Genomic DNA, 19,027 nt, shown 5'->3' with positions numbered 1-19,027 from the left:
AGAAATATTTATCAGTAAATATTTGACATATTATACTTAAATATTTTATCTTGCGATTTGAACTTAAATCGATAAAATACATTTTGTAAATAACATAGAAAAATAAAAATAATAATAATCCATTTAAAGATCTTTTTTTAAGAAAATATATCACGAATAGAACACCAATCTTCGCATATAAATGGCGTAGGTCTATCAAGAGAATGTATTGATTACCGTTTTAAAACTTATATATTTTAATGTAATTTATTATGTGGATTCTTTTCAAAAATGTATTTTTTCACTTTTTTTTCATTTCAAAAATAATGCTCTAGTCGACAAGAATGTATATGGCACACGTTATTGCTATTGGCCAACTATTCTTTTGTCCTCCCGCAAGCGATAAATACGATTTTCATTTTTTGATTCACATCCGTCTCTGTTTTGTCTGGCTCCGTCTCAAATCTTAATGGACGACACTGAAACAAACTCTGGCCATTTTATGTACATCGTCGGAACATGTTTCAATAAAATTAAACATTTTTTATAGTGGCCTAGATATTATAATATATATATATACACACGACGGTACACTTATACATATCCTAGATGCTGTATTTGAATTATTATTAGATACTAATTGACATTCGACTGGGATAGTTCGTGGTAAATTTGTTTCGAATTGCATCCATTCTTGCCAAAGTTTTAAAATATACACAAGACAAAAAAATGTTCTAAAATATCCAAAGTAATATCTAAAGATAACAAAAATAAAAGTTTCAATTGTGATTCATTTTGTGCTTACAAAGACACGTCTTAGGTTATTCAAAACAAAAGTACAAATCCAAAAATTAATAATATTATTATGCCAAATCAATATATAGTAACACAAATTCTGAGTTGTGTCAAACTGTGTCATGCTTATGTATTATACGTGATCAAATATCTATCAACAAATAAATATAATTTTGATCGTGTTGATAATAATTCCCAATTTGTTCAATTCTTTAAGATTTTTTGTTTAAAGCGAAAAATTAATTCATAATTAGATTAAAAACGTCTACGTTAGTGAGGTTATAACCTTATTTAACTATCAACATAATATACATAGGTATTTTAATATTTTCTTACTTATAATTGTAAACATAATATAAAATAAATGTATTAAAATACAATAATTGTTTCAGTTAAATGTGATCTTCAAAAACATACAATAACATAGCTTCCTATATTATAAAACCAATAAATCTTCAACTTTAATCAAAATCGAATACAATAAAATATAATCATACGAATCTATACAGAACACGGATGTTTACTTTTAAAATAATTAGTTAAAGTAAATAGGCCCTTATTATATCGACGTTTATAGGTAGTATATTAATCCCAACATTATATGAATGAAAAACAGCTGGTGTGCAATTGTCATAAAAGTTTGGGTGGCAGCACCATAAATTTAAAAATAATTACTCAACAAGAATTCAAAACTACATAATATATCAACCTAGATGAGAGCGTATTTTTTTCATAAATACCGAAATTCTTTCTTTCTTTTTTTTTTTTTGTCCTGGTACTAAAACTTATCAACTGGGTCGACGTTATTCATTCTATAGTATACATATACAATATGAACGCTTAATTCTTGCTAAACAGTCTTACAAAATACATTATAACTTACTATACTATGCATTGGTCTTAAATCAAAACCATCTTATACATATTTTGTATTTGAACACACCATATTTTATTGTTTTTAAACCTCGCAAATTTAATTAGCATTAAGTTAGTTATTAAAAAAAATAAACAAATCAAACATTAATCAGGTGGTATACACGCATATAAATTATTTCGATAGCTTTTTATTGTATTAATTTATGTATTTATGCAGATAGGAATATGTGCAATGAAGAGAAGAGAAGTAATTATTTACCACTATAATATACTTTATTTTTTGTTTCTCTAGTTAAAGACTTAAAGTGTATTAGGTAACAATGTTTTCCAAGAATTATTAATTGTTTAGTTTAAGCACGTTTCAAAAATATATATGAATTCAAATTCAAATTACTACAAAATTGAATTATTCCACAACTTTTAATAAGAGTATATTTTAGACTTTTGAGTAACAAACTACGTGTAGTCTAAAAAAGAGCAAGTTATAAGCTTTAAAATATAAATTTACATAATAATATATTTTTTAAATAAAAATAATATGAAAAAATCGTTGTTATTAATTGTCATTTAAAAACTTCAATAATATACATTTTAAAACCATTATAAAAAAAAAAAACTGAAAATCGCCGAACTGGCTCTGCATGTAGATTTTGAGTGTATTGATTAAAAGTTTTACTGAAATTGATGTGTTAAAATTGAATTATTTAATGATAAATAGTTATTTACGAAAAAAAAATGATTCTGAACTAATGAGACGAAGAAATCATACTCTATTTTTAAGGATAGCTTTAGTACCCACATTATAAAATATTAGGTATTGATACATTTTTAATTAAGCTTTTCTAACTAATTTTTACAATAAAAATACATATTGTAAAAGTTAAATAAATGATGTGAATATAATTCATGGTTTAAGAGCTTAAAATTGATGTAAATATTATGGTAATTGCATTGTAATATAAAAAAAAGTGTCATGTCTATGGTTATATTATGTGTTATACCTGGTATAATACCGAGTTTCAATACTTGGATATTTGACATTGGTAGTTAACACTGTTACACATTTCCAATATAATTTTAATATTATAAACATCACATTGTTAACTGTTTAGTAGGCAATGCATACAATAAATAAATAAGTATAATATAATAAGAAGAAATTGTTTTGTTCAAAATCTTATTTTAATAAGACAGTGAAAATTATGCTGGATAAATTGTAAATAGGTACACTGCAATAGTTTTGTAAAAAAAAAAAATTAAAATCCGAATTCTCTAGAAATGTACGCTGTAATTACATAAATTGAAGCTGAGAGAAATGAGAAGGTGAAAAGTAGAAAAGTTCTGTATAGAAAGATTTATACCGCATAACGATATTGTACATCTCTTATATTGAAACATAAGACAACAAGATAGATAGTTGGAATAGAACAAAATAGATAGAACTCGATGGTTGATAATTTAAAATCAGATTGAGAAGTTTTTCAAAAAAATAAGTGATTACATTTTATATGGAACCTTCAAGATAAAAATTAATTTTGTTAAAAGGTGCAGTATAAGGAAGGTACTTATAATCAAAATAGAAAACACATAAATACGACACTTATACGAAGGAAATTATTGCAATTTATCCATTTGAGTAACAAAAAACATTAAAAGAGCTACCTATGTATTTTGTTTGTTATGTAACCGAGTTGAGGTTTGCTGGACTTGGATGAGATCCGTTTCGGTTTGCCCGACGAGATTGATCAATGAACGAAATCTAGGCAACTGCAGGACTTCCGGTTTTTTTTTCCTCAAGGCCGCCAATATATAATATGTTCGTCGGTGTTTCGTAGTGGTCTATCGTGGTCTCTAGTGTAGTGACGTTGGTAGGATGACCGTCGGATGACCACACCGACATATCGTGCATTGTATTGGCTCTTCCGACGATGGTTGAAGTCGGTGACAGGATAGTGAGGAGCTTAATGGGGAGCTCTTGTCAGCTGGCCAAGTAGCTTCCATCACTGGTCGTCGATCGGTCCTATTTTGTGAAGCTTTTTCCCCGTGGAGACTGCCATCGGGTATTGATTCGTTGAAGCAACGGGGGAGCACCTTTGTAGATTCACCCCCCACTTCCAGAACTAGTTTCCATGGGTTGAATGTTCGGTAAGTTCTTGCCCAGATCGCCGAGAGAATGTGGTTACCTGATCGTCGTTATCGCCGAGTTCTCGGTAGCCCTTCAATGTGTATTGATTTCTGATCGGTTGTCTTCTAGTCTTTTGACAACTCCCTTCATCTGCCAATATTTGTTTGCAAAAAATGTGTTTTTATAACTAAGAAATAGCTAATTCTATTTTCTCAATAATTATTTAATTAATCAATGTACCAATTAACTTCACTTTCGATCAATACAACAGTACAATAATATTTATAGGACCCCCACCATTTTATTGAACGAGGAAAAAGGATTGAGATACCAAAACTCGTCACAACTGACTATGGAAAGTTAATATAAGTTTGATTTTTTGTGGGACAGCAAACACCGATGTGGCGTTTATGTACTTATGTCGATCCCTGCAATCAATATCGTTAATTATTCGTTATTGCAAAATTTAAAACAGTTTATACAACTATATACCCGTTTATAACGTATGCACGCAATTTTAAAGTCGTTTTCGCACAAACGTCGACAAACATTTTCTCATCCAGCATACGGATATTCCGCTTTTCTGATTTGTCAGACTTCATCGGACACGGAAACTTTGATGTTGTGAAACCAACCATTCCACGTGACTTACCCGACAGAAGGAGAATATATCTCGCGAGTGTGTTTGCGTTTATGTGGCTGTAAGTGAAGATAACTCTTGACTTCCTCTACTAGTTCCTAGTAACGGTATCTTGTACTAAGAAAGCCTCTTAGACGTTCACTGTTAAACTCGATTGTTAAAATATGCATTAGCTCACTGCAAATACAAACGCTTAAACAAACGTATACCTACCTATAATATACGCGTGACTCTACCATATTTCAATTATTATCATATCGTCATAAAGAAATCATTTATTTATTTTTGGTCGTGGCGATGTAGAAAATATATATTTTATGCATGGAATTGTGAGTTCATGGCATGCTAATTAATGTCAAAATAGTCCCTATTCGGGACGTCAGTCACAATAATATACTATTCATCAGATAAATATTACTGTTCTATGTATATTTTATGCGGGTATGAGTACTAGTTTACGACAAAGGTATATATTCAAAGGTGTATTAAAATATAAGCTACACACTACACGGTAATAAGTTCCACAACTCAAATAAAATGTTAATTTGTAATAACCTATAATTATATTTAATTATATATTTAATCAAATATTATACTGCACTTCAGATTTAGGGGCGTTTTTTCTTCGATTATATCACCGCGTACCAATTACTATTTTCAATTTGAGATCATCGGATTCAAAAAACAATTCGAAGTTGACATGGTTTTTGATTAGTTTTTTTATAAATTAATAATTTTTTATGAATATAATTTTGTACGTTTGAGTATCATTATTTATTTACAAAATATTTTGCATATAGTTTGGAACTTGAATACATTGAATGATCGCTCATAAAATACATTCACCACAGAGAAAAATTTAAGGCATGATAATTTCACATTTGTTTCAAATTAAATATAAATAATATGTGTACCAAAAAAAGTTTAAAATTTATTTTATTCACACAAATCAAAATAATGCACATATTATTATAGGTTAACGTATTTATCTAATAATTTCAAATATTCTGTTAATAATAAATTTTACTTTATGTAATAATAATAATAATAATATTATGTCGAAAGTTCTCATTCCTGAATAGTCGTCGATATAAGTTCGTATGTTGAATGTTTAACACTAATACTTTGTGTAAAGCGTTGAACAAAATAACTTTTTAGCTGTATAATATAATATATATATATATATTTATATTTTATGTACTCAATTCTCAAAGTTTGTTTAGTATGAAATCATGAAGTAAATATAGAATTCGATTTTTTTTTTTGAGAAAGAATTACATGAAACAAAATAAATTCCATCGCCCGTTTCGTACCCTAAACCTTATGGACTCGCCAAAAGAAAGAGCCGAGAGAGGAAAACTATTCTAAAAATAAAAAGTATTCCAAATCCTTCCGGCTAACCACAAAGCATTCTAAGAGAATATACCAGTTTGCGATATATTAAAACTCGATAAAGAATTTCGAAATAGTGTATTCAATAATAGTATATTACTTTGGCATTGTTGTAAAAGTATAATACGAATATAATATAAAATTTTTTGTACAAAAATTATCAAGAAAATAAAATTCTTTGTCCATAAATTTATCTTTTTAATCAATATAATGTGTTTCACGTAATGTATTATACTAAACAATAAACATTGTGGTAATACTACTTTTTCAAGCACATTATATTATTTCAGGATTTGCAAAATCTGAAGTATTAATAGAAAGTGTCGCTAAAATAGTGAAATGTTCTCATCGCCAATCATTTAAAAAAATTATTAAAAAAAACTCCAAAGTTTCATAATATGAATACCATTTTAGTAAGTACAGTCATTAAAACAAATTAAAACTATATGGCACTCACATTATATTACGTTGGTCGTTTTATTATTATTATAAAGTATTGTTTTTATCCCAATTCGAACTATGTAAATCCGGATAAGTACATTTCAAAGTGTATTCACACTTGTATTGTAAATAAAAAAAACCACCAATAGCAAAACTATGTTATAATAATCCATTTTTTTCTGTTAACTAATAAACTAACATTTTTGACTTGTGGCTTTTGAAAAAATAATCAACGTGTACCTACTGACATTTTTATTTCACGCACTGTGCAATTTAAAAACTATACGAAACAGGTATCTGTTACAGAGGCATGCTAGAAATAAATGATAATTATTTCAGTTGAAATTATTGTAATTGACACCTTCATAATAATGTATAGAATAATCAAAATTATGACGATGGAAATTTTATCGTACGTTGAAAATAATATGAACCAGATTGTTGATTGTGCACGATTTTATTTAGAACGATGATGTATGCATGATATCGTTTTATGAATCACCACTAATTACAATTATTACTAATTACTAATTATATATTTTGAAAACAATTTTGAATATCGATTTGAGCAAAAGTTGTGGTATGCATAGTTTGTTGATATTACATTATTCAGTTATTTTCGTCACACCCTCTGAGTAGTTGACTCGCATACAGCCATAATATAATACATCATTGTATATTGCTATAGGTACGACATTATAATGCATCAAGACTTTGTCCATCCGTTTTTAATGAGACCTTTAAATGCACCTACTGCATCAGTTGTTGACATTATAAATTATAACCTACCTAGCAAGGACGGCTATGCTGCGGTTCGCGACTTATATACATATAATCCAATAAGACGCAAAACATTTTTATAAGAATAAAGTACATCGTTCATCTCAACGCACAGAATCTAAAATGTGTGTTTCAAAATGTAAATTATTAAATCACGTTTTCCAATAATTTATAAAATATCTAGTTTCACATTTTATCAAGCTTGATCGATACTAATATATCCAATCTGAAATTATGATCATGGAAATTTAGCAATGACTATTATATGACAGTGGACTTTTGACGAACACTCGTAGACAATCAAGACATTTTTTTACTGGTTTTTGGCCGTATAAGCTATTGCACATAACACACTTCTCGGTATATAATGATATATGTACTTCATTTTAGAATATCATATAAATTCCTACAACCATTGCAAACTATAAATAATTCAATAGGAAAATACTTGAGGCTCACAACGTCTCCTCCAGGTATATGATTCAAAATCATTTTGTAATAATAAGGTGAACTGAGTACTAGGATCTACACTACACCCGTTGTTTAGAGGAAAAATTTAGTGACGATGTACTAATTAATCCAACGCCTTGATCGTTCTATCGAAACAATTTTACCCACTAAAAATAATATTATGTTATTTCGTTTACCGCGTTCCTTCACCAACGATGTATGTTAAGAATGTAAGTCAATATAAGTATTATCATAATGTTATGCTTCTTATTACGAAAATGATGATTTTTTTTTTTACTTATTTCAAAATAAATGGTCTACCCCAGAGAAAACTCGATAGCGGAAATATCTTGACATATTTTCTAAATTAATGTGACTTTGAATTTCACACATTCCGACATTCCCGTCACGAGGTTTAGTCTATTCAGGAATTATTCAGGAACTTACACGCCATGTTACTCTAATAATTAATATTTTCATTATGTACCTACCTTGATTAAATTAAATCCCATCCGACAAAAAGTACATTGAATTCTTTAATAATGATATTAGGAAATCGTTATCACCGGTAAATTTATGTATACCTAACCTTACCTAACCTGACCTAACTTTATACCAAGTTAAAATTAGTGTTAAATGCGATTTCATAAAAATAATCCTTAAAATTATTTTATTAAATATTGAAATTATCCTTGAAGAGGATGTTTTTATTGTTTTTTACATATTAAAGTAGGTACCTAATAAATGGGCTATGGACTAGCTTTAACTGAAATTTATTTACTACACAAAACACTTGTGTTCAGCCAATTTAAACATAATGTTAGTATCAATAAGAATCGTTGTAAATATTTTTGTGAACTTCAAATGCAAATGTAAGCATAATAAAGATTTACAAACAACGGTAATGCACCTATAATATTTTGTAGTTACAAACTTCGACACGAAAAAAGATAAGTACCTTTTATAATAAACTGTTTTCTGTATCTACTCCTATATTTATATTAGTACATTCTATTCATGCAAAATAAATTTAAAAAAATATTTAGTCATTTTTGTAGATTCAAACATATCATGTTGTTAAACAGCTTGTAACTTTAAATGTAACCAAGTGGATTTAAGTAGCACTGTAACTTGGAACCAGTTTTGACTTTCCAAAGCAGCTTGTAACAGAAGTAGATACACAACTTAAGTGTAACTTGTAACCTGCAGTTACAACTAATCGAGTTACTTGCCCATCTCTGATCACGAGCTACTATTTGATGCTCAAAAGAATTTTACATAGTTTAGATTCTGTTAGACTCTTTTTTTTCTGTTAAGATATTTTTCTAATACAGTATGGGTTGATCAGGTTTTTATAAAAATGTTTTGTCAGCTTCTAAATATACACAATTTTTAATAATTATGTATTGAAATTAATTATTCAAAAAAAAAAAAGAACCTCAATTCCAATGCAGTACAATTTAAAACGGAATATTCTATAATATATAGTAATAAGTGCATTGTTTCCTAACCCATTTGACCAATTTTAGTGAGTTGTGACATTTTCATTAAGTATCATATTATAATAATATGAGTAACTACAACTAGAATATTTTCCATAGACTGCCTGGCAGAAGAAAAATCCAACAGTGGTTTGCTGGGTTAGGAAACCGTGCATTAGTAGCAATATAATATCGGTGTGCACTTTGAAGGGACAATAATTAATTAACCATTGGTAAATTTAATTAAATTTCCTGTGCCTTCTATAATTATATTATATTGTATATTATTTTAATTGCATTAATCGTTTCGTTTGAACTTAGTTTCTAGTAGTTTATTTGATTTCTAAAGTCAAGTCGAACGAAACCCAAATAGAAAAGGCTACGATTTACATTATACTCTGCAGAACATTTTTTTTTTTTACAAATATTGTGTTTTCGACGGTTTGCGTGGACATAAAAAATATGACGACATACCGAATAAATAATAATTTTATACTGAAAATAGATGAACCACAGTTTAGTGAACCAATTGGTTTTTTAAATCGAGTTCGTCGAGCTCAAATTCAACACCGAGTGGTTGACACCAAATATATTATATCGTAGAGTCTACGATGTGGACTTTGTTTGTTAATATTTAAAATTTGTTTCGTCCTGTCCACAGAAACTTTGCGGAAGTACCCGCTGGCGACCGCCGTGCGCCGCGTGGCCACCAAACCGTACGTTGTGCCCGGCACCGGTGGCCGCGGAACCATCGAACCGGATTCGCTGATCGTAGTTCCGGTGCACGCGCTTCACCACGACGCCGAACACTTTCCCGAGCCGGAAAAGTTCCAGCCACAACGGTTTCCCGGACAACTGTCGTCTGCGTATATGCCACACGGCAGCGGACCCCAGTCCTATATCGGTAAGTTGTACTCGAAACAATCCCATAAAAAGTTGTACGATTTGTTCTTTGACACACGTGACGTGCCCAATAGTTTAGAAGATTATAATATTATGAAGTCGGCTCATTGATCCCTCGAAAAATCGACTAAACCAGAGAAATAAAAAATACATTCACTAAAAAATTACCACTTCAAATAACGCCGCTGCAGTAGGTATACAATATGCAGTCATCTGTATACAAACACATATTTTATTCAAAATAATTTCATTGTGCGTATCGGCTGCAACTATTTTTTTCAATTACGTTACCAATAGGTATTATTTAAATACCAATTGAATAAATAATATTATTATTGAATACAAAATATATCGACATATATTCAAAAACATATTTTAAGTACGTATTTGACCGAAATAGCTTTCTTTTAGAACTGGAATTCTCGTGCAACCAGGTTTTTATTATGTATATATTAGGTAATATTTTAACTTTACGATGGTTAAAAGACGTATTTTAAATTGAGTGGAGACAAAATAATAAGTCAACAGACAAATGTCCATAGAATTTAGCATAAAGTGTATACGTGGGTAGTTTTTTTAGTACTTATTTTGTATTTTTAAACGTAGAATTGAATAAAAAAAGGTTTTTAAATTCTTAACAAGTATAAATTTGTTTGTTTGTTTCAAATTCTAGTGACGCCCATGGATTAAGGGAGGGAGTATTATAGTTCTCTGGTTTCAGACGCGCTCCCTCCACTATAAATTATTGTAATACTCGAGCACGGTGTAGTATGCGCATACGTTTTATTTTCGTCACACAACCTCTCATCCACCACGTTCCCGTACTCACCCCTAATAATCATTCTGCTGTAGGATACGACGTCTACGATCCCATCGGATTTGTATACATATTATAATATCATGTCAAAGTCAAAGCCCGATCGCTTTGTACGTACACACACACACGCTCGCATATAATATGTATAATGTCATAAAAGCTAGGTCTTACTGCTAGGATTTACTAATCACGATCGGCGGCGAAACACGCCAGCTTTTTCCGCCCCGTTTCTAAAAGCTATTTGTAAACAGCTCGTATGATGTGCAGAATATATATTATATATATATATGTGTTAGTTGAAGCAGAATGAATCGATTATGCCCGCGGAAAAGCTACGCTGCAAATTAGGTACACTGTATAACGGTCGAGATACTTCAAGTATAGTGGTGTCACGAGTGTGCTTCAGTGTAAATTGTTTGCTTCTGTTGTCCGGCGGTCAAGGATTTTTCGGAAGCGTTGAAAACAAAACGGAAAGTACAACAGAAATACGTAAGAAAATAATAATAATACGACCCCATACCGAGTAGTAAAATAAAATAATATAAACGTGCAATCTAAACTAACACTGCATTATCGTCTACCACCACTGTTCATCAGTAATTTTAGTATACTTGGGACCAATATTATTTGATATTCTGTAAGTTTATGTTTCTCCTTGATAATATTATTTGTTTATCAAAATAAATACCTAAATACTTGATCTGCATTTTTACAACGACTTTTTCAAGGACAGTTAGTTCTTTCCAACAATTTGACCCACAAATATTTTTTAAGAAAAAAAGTCGCACTTTATTTTTCAACTCGATTTTCTAATTTTCCCGATTCGTAAGGATGGTTACTATAGTTACTATACTAATATATTTTGTGCACGCCCTACAAATTAAATTAAATATTAAAACATTTAAAAGTATTTACAACAGTGTGAATAAAGTTAGACAGCAGCTAGAGTAATTCTTAATAATTATCAATATTGTATTAAATTTACAAGAATTTGAACCTTCTATAGTTCAATACATTAAGGAAAAATATTTTGTCTGCGTTCAATTTTTTAACAGTTTAGAAAAACGTTGTTAAATGTCAACGCTTAATGAAGGCGTCAGTGAATTAACACAGCAGCTCCGTTTTTTGCAAATTTTACGAGGGTGGTAAAATTTTTAATTAAAAAGACAGAAAGTTTATTTAGAACTTTGGAAATTGTTGTTCATGTGGATATTTTCGAGTTAATATAATATTAAATTTTAAAAATAAGATTTAAGTAGTACTTTTTTGTGTATTTAAATATTTTATACTGAAAATATCTGGTTTTTTTCCGAACAGGAAACAAGTCTTATTTCATTTTTTTTTATTTTATGTAATAACTTATTTTAATACGAATATAAGACATGAACAATTGCACAACAATAATAAAAAATAAGTAGGTACCTATTTGAGTTGATGAATACTATATATAAATTTTTTAAATAATAATTCATTATTTGTTAAAAAAGTAGGTACCATTGATAGTAAATATATATTTTAAGGCTGGGACGACAGTAAATACGTTGTCATCATACAAAAAAAAAGCGTAACACATTGATATCGATATCGATAATGAACAACGTTGATCACTGAATTCATTACTAGGACAAGTCAGCTCCAAAGTTGTCCTGTTATTGCGGAGAACACTTTTAAAACAAGACAGCTTCTTTTGGGTTTTGTTGGGCGAAATAATAACCAATTCAACAGGTATTATTACATAGAAATATCAGCCGACTTCTTCTCTACCGGAATCTTATATGGAAACATCACTTTCGAAAAAAATGGATAGCTACACTTGGGCACTTAGGTCAATGGTCATTGCACTAACGCCAATTCGATATGCACCTACGCAGACTACTCTATTATGGGAATTTGCTTTTCAAATTCATAAAATAAATTTATTTGTCATGGCTATAATACCTAAATAAACATATCATATTTTATGTTCAGAATGGAGCGACGGATGTATTGGTTTTACCACGATGTGTGTGTGTTTTTTTTTTACCTAATGATACTTTTTATGGTTTCGAAAGAAAAAATTCCCTAGTACTTTACATGGTAATTATAAAAACATAATAAAATACAAACATGTATGGGATATCAAATAATAATTTTACGCTGAAATAGTTGACAAAATCGATTTTATTTTTTTTAGTTGCAATTTTAAAACTGTACAGACCCTGACATTGTCAAACCAAATATTTTATATTATCATTTTTAGACATAACAATATTTTCATATATTTTGACACTTTTGAAGATATTTTTATAGTTGAATTGCTTTCAGTTTTATTTGACTTATGTACAATACAATTGATGTTTATGAGTAAAATAGCTTGAATAGCTAGTAAAGGGGTTTTCACAAGTTTGTCTATCAGCTATTAATAAGTGTGAAAAAATATATGAATAGAATTTGATTTATAAGCATTTGAATTTCATATAATATTATGTTGGCAAAATTCGTTAAAATTACGAAATTTAAAAAAAAAATATTATTATGGACTGATAAATCGTCTCCACTCCGAATCGTTTTTTATCGTATTCAATTATTTAATATTTATAGTCGACTTCAAATTTAACAAATCCATATTACAGGGACAAAATAAATGACTAGTTTAACTTAATCTTTAATATAGTGTGAAATGGACCTTTGTTTAATTACTCCCAGCAGCATTGGTCATTGTGCGTGTGAAAGGGTTAATGTTGGTTGAGGAACATGTGCAGTATATATTATGAGAAATCGTCGCTAAAGATTTGGGTGGTCACCCACACAGGAGCTAATGACTCCAGATGATACTTGACCACAGCGCACATTAGAGACTGCGGCCAACCACAGCTCCACCAGGCCCTGCAAGAGCGACTTCCCCCTTTTCGTTTGAACGTTTGTTGAATTCGACTTTTCGAAAGCAATTCATTTTAAAAACTATGATATTGTTTATTTTTTTCATTTTTCATTCAATTGATTTTTGTCCACTTCAAATTAGTTGATTGCGTGACACCCGTCAGTCATGATTCACTGCTTTATGCGAATTTCAACCAAATTTTAGGATTTTAATCACTTGTCCCAAACTCAATAATACATTGCCAGTATTTTTGAATTCATTTACGTAGAGCGACTAATAATGTGTTGTTCCACAAAACTTTATTATATTATATACAATATACTATATTACATATTAATATCAGACAACACATCCACGACAGTGGTAACATTCTCCGCAAAGGTTCAAACACTATAGAAACCTCGAAGCTGAGAGACTACTTCGGTTTTTTTAAATCTCTTTAGTAACTATATTCCGGTATCCATCATCGTATATTCGTCACAACTCATACGTTTTTTTATTCATATTACTATGTTCATTATGTTCGTTCAGGCCGCAATTATATTATCAAAATAAATAAATTATGTTTAGATTTTTCCTTACGTCATGCGTAAATCACTAACCACACAACCATTAAAATATAACTCTCCGAATAAATTTCTGACTAAACCCCTTCATATAAAGTTTATTATTCCATACCAGCGTTACAGTGTACAAGGTCGTATGACATTGTGGGAAATATCACCAGATGCATAGGTAAAATTGTCTCGTTTTGGGTAAAAAAAAAAAAAATATAAATAAACAATTTTTAGTTATTTTCGCGAGACTGATTATCTACCGACGTGCGTGTACGAAGTCTATGCGCGAAGTCTAACTAAATGAAAGGGACACGCCCACACAGATCGATTTCCGTTTGAATGAGAATTACTACCCATTTTTAATGTCATTCGTTACGCTGTTTGTTGGGATACGTATATTATTATAACACCGCGGACGTTTACCTACGAATATTAAATCTGCGTAGTGCACACTGAGAGTAGGTACCTGTATTGGCGGTTTTTTTTAAAAAAGCCATTCTTTGTATATAATTTCTAGCGATAAACATTTAATTCATTTGATAGTTCATTCAATTGAAATTGCACGTCTTGATGTTAATATTGAAACCATACGATTGGGTTGGTCGGTAGATTGGTATCCAACAGCATAACAGTATATAATTATTACATTATAAATAAAAAAAATACACAAAATAAAAGATAATATGATAGCGACTGTAGAAAATATTGATACCTTAGTGAACACAGGGAGTGAACTGCAATATTAAATATGTTCAAGATGTTTTCATGAAAATATTAACAACACATGGTAATCGTATAGATATAGACCGACTTGATTTGCAATGATAACTTCGATCGAATAATACGTATTGTCATACAAATAAAATCAAAAGTCATTTTCGGTTGCTTTTTCACAATAATGAGCCGGTACGAGTTTTAAAATATAATGTGTAAAACATCGACTTAAAACATTTTTATAGACGAGGATGAGCAAAATGTGCAGTATTATTTTTTCACTATAAACTTCTGCCCCTTGTATTATGGAACACGTTTATAAATATATATATATATATACCACGCCGAGCTATGCGTAGAATAAAGATTTTTGAAAAACATACAATTCCAAAATACTGTCCTAAGGCCTAATTATTACGTTTAAATTAAAGTTGTAGTTGTCCATTTGTGGCCATATACATTTATATATAAGTGGGTCTAATATCGTATTTATGTACGAATAATTTTAATTACAACATTATAATATCGTATGAATAAGCAGATGCAAGAACTACAAATCAATAACAGTAATAATATGCGTTTATAGGTACTATTATTAGGTAGGCATTTTAAATAATATATTACGTGGGTAGTTTGACAAAAATACATTGTCAAAGGAGGAGTATAGGTATATAATATTATTATATAGGTACATGTCGTTGACCTGGGCAGCACTATAATATAGACGACGTGCATTTGCAACTGGAGTTCGGTGAAGTGTGTGGGATGTGAGGTGTGTTTTTTTTTTTTAAAGAGCTTTTACTTTGACATCGTATACGAACGTGCACATGTACATAACATATAACAATTCAAAATACTATGTATATATATATATATATATTATAAGTATATACACTATAATATAATATAATATATATTATATATTTGTGACACTGTTCGTAGTGACCTGTTTTCCTTCATTTCCATATTTCATTGTATGTACATGCGTAGGAGAACACTATATTTTCATAATTTTATTTATATTGTCAACTGTTATAAATAGACTTTCTTCAATGTTCAATATAAGCGTCTGCTTATAACCGTTTGGCAAAAATAAGCCTTTTTTTTTTTAATTCCACAATATAATAGCAATAACTCAACGGTCATATTATCGTAATATTACTATAGTATTACATTTCATCAAATCCCTGTAACATTTTATACCGCTTGTTGGGTACCTAGTTGAATACCTTTTGTACCGATTTTAATACCCAATTTAGTAAGTATATTGTTATTCATCGATAAATTTAAATTTTAAACGTTGTGTAAAAACTAACAATATAATTGTTATTATCGAACATTATAATTTGTTGTTAGTTGTTACATTTGCTCTACATTAATAAGAAAACATAAACATTCAACATTTAAGCGATATAGCCTTTGTTATTAGTTGTTAAGTTTAAATTTTAAAATTAATTATTACTGAACTAGAAATATTTTAACTTCTTAAAATAACAATGGATACTGTTACTTGTTATTCCGATTAATTTAAAAAAAATGAATACATTATGTATCAATGTATTTGACTTTCTTACTTCGTATAGTGGTTAGAATAATGTTTTTATTCAAATGAAGTTCCAAGTGCACCATAAAGTTTATGACTTTTTTGCTATATCATTATTATTTAAGTTGTTGATACCCTTTATTTTGCTTGCAACTTTTTCTTTATAAAGCTAACAAAAAGCTTATTTATCTTGATTAGAAGGCATATTTAACTGGTATTAATTAAATTTAGTAGAAAAGGATATTATGCATAATATATTTTTTAATCTACTCACAATGTTACACTAAAATCGAACGAATTAACGTAAACCTTATTGCAATTTACCAACGAGTTATTTTTAAGGTAAAATTAAAAGGTATATTATTCAAAATACAAGTGGGATATTAATCATTCCCCTGACTTTTGTTAACCGATTGGTCAATAGTCATGTAAATAAATTACAATGAAAAAAAAAAATTAATGAAAATACATTTTTTTTTATACAAAAAAACTTTATTTTTATATATTATGATAGGTTTTTTATTTTCTACAGTAATAATAATTCTCAATTAACAGGTGTAAACGTTTAGGTTTTTTTTGTTTATTTTTTTTTTAACTTATAAAAAAGAATAATGGATTCAACATTTCAATTATAAATTAATAGAATTTTATCGTTATGACTTAAAATCAGTAAATAATGTAAGTATAATGTAGAACGTAGTTTCTATTTGAATATTGTATGCAGTACCATCGATTTTATAATATTTAATATAAAATCAATAGTAGTACTAATATATTATTATTTATTAACGTTAAAAAATGATTACAATGTGATACGAAAATTGAGGTGTTTATCATAGGTACCTTGGTGTTTATCAAACCTATATATCATAATTACTATGGACGAAATGAAAGTTATTTTGTGTATCGTTGATAGGTAAAATTGCGTAATGTACATAATAGTGCCTTAAAAACAATGTATAATATGATGTATATTAATGGTTTATCATAGAAAATAGGATTGATATTATATTAATTTTAGGTTTTACTATATTTTTTTCTACAGTAATTTACGTCATGATATCACCAGATCTGATTTCAAATTAATAGCAGGAACCGGCATTTTATGACGTTCCAATCAAAATAATATTGGATACAATAAAATAATTTTAAAAGTGACAGCGTTTTTGCATAATTTATGTATACCTATCTATTATGATGGGTATATTATATTAGGTAATTAAAATTGTGACCACTTAGCCTGCTTCAAACTATCGAGCTAATATTTGTAAAAAAATAAAAATAACAAATTAAGTTTGGATCATCTCTGGAATAACTGATGACAAATTAACAACCTTACTCCTATAAAAAATTAGATATTGTTACTAAATTCTAGAGATCGTGTAACTTTCGCACATTTCTAAGTAATTACTTTAACCGTTGCCCTACTTAAGAACCAAAATTTCCCCAAAAAAAGGTTTTCCGAAAAAAATAGAAACATTTAGTTTTATTTAAAATTTCCTGAAAAAATTATTTTTACGAAAAAACTGGAATTTCCCGGAAAATTTCACAAAAAATGGTTTTTTAAGAAAAAGTATTTTTTCCTAATGAATTGAAAATGTTATGTTAAGTGGAAACAATCCAATTATATTTAGAGTAATCATAATAGGTACGTACATTAAAAGTTTCTGGGAAATACACTACTCCGCATAAATATTTTATAGGCACCGTTTTTACTTTTTTTTAGAATAAATATTAAAATATCAGTACTAACAGTTAATGCAATCAACAATGATGCATACGATGTATTGACAATTGTGAAATGGTAACGAGAGGTTTTTATCTATTTTTTTATACTTAGATTATTTTAAACTCAAAAACATTTTTTATTTTAAAAATGTCTGTTTATTTATTTTTTTATCGCGGTGTCAATACATAGCTGCTGGTAACGAAAATATGGAAGCGCTGCTATCATCACGACATACGATAATAATAATAATAACAATAATATATTATATTCCATGTCCGCAGGCAAACATTTCGTGGAGCTGGAAGCCAAGCTCGTCCTCGCCATGCTGGTGTCCCGGTACGAAGTGATCGTGGACAGCACCAAGCCCGGTACGTCACCAGACCCGTTGGAGCCGAGATCGTTCGGGGGCGTCCGCATGACGATAGCCAACCGGAGCGGCGTCAGGGAGTCTACGATGTGCGCCTCTCTGCGGCGGTTCCATATGGGCGACAACGAGAACGCCGGCGACCGGAAATTCCTGTTTTTCTAAAAGCGTCGTCGCACCGGGACGATAGGAGGAGGAGGAGGAGGAGGAGGAGGAGGAGGAGCTGCTCGATGTAATATTATTATTATTATTATTATTATGTGCGTGACGTGGACTACTATTGTATAATATAGTTTTAATGTATAACAATAACATTACCGACCATCATAGACTTTTTTTTTATAATTTTATTTTGTAAGCTTACGCCGTGCAATATATTTTAGAATAGATATAGCTGTCATGACAAATAAAGGTTCTTTTTAATACGATGTCATTTTTTTTATATATATATATACATTAAAGGTACCTCTAGTTCTTAAAAATAAAAATAATAAAATAATTGTCTTTACATAGAAACGATTCGAAAAGGAATCCGGTTTTGAATTATTATTGCACTATTGAAGGACAACAAATTGGCGCTT

At 29.5% G+C, this 19,027-nt stretch overlaps 2 protein-coding genes across 2 annotated transcripts in view; one reads left to right on the top strand and one right to left on the bottom strand.

The window, feature by feature from the left end:
* The window catches only part of LOC111029230 (cytochrome P450 6k1-like), a 60,893-nt gene extending 42,189 nt beyond the window's left edge, over positions 1-18,704 (top strand). Inside the window, exons 4-5 of the mRNA XM_022308183.1 lie at positions 9,621-9,863; positions 18,364-18,704. Coding sequence (XP_022163875.1) covers positions 9,621-9,863; positions 18,364-18,611 — 491 coding nt within the window. The 3' untranslated portion in view covers positions 18,612-18,704. The remainder of the gene's footprint in view (positions 1-9,620; positions 9,864-18,363) is intronic.
* LOC111029231 (protein amalgam-like) overlaps positions 1-19,027 on the bottom strand; it is a 341,924-nt gene that overhangs the window by 211,600 nt on the left and 111,297 nt on the right. The gene's annotated exons all lie outside the window — the stretch shown is intronic.

This window comes from Myzus persicae, unplaced genomic scaffold, assembly GCF_001856785.1.
Source record: "Myzus persicae strain clone G006 unplaced genomic scaffold, MPER_G0061.0, whole genome shotgun sequence".
In the NCBI taxonomy this organism is placed as follows: Eukaryota; Metazoa; Arthropoda; class Insecta; order Hemiptera; family Aphididae; genus Myzus; species Myzus persicae.
Note: the sequence above shows the minus strand (reverse complement) of the source record. Positions and strands in the feature narration are given on the sequence as shown.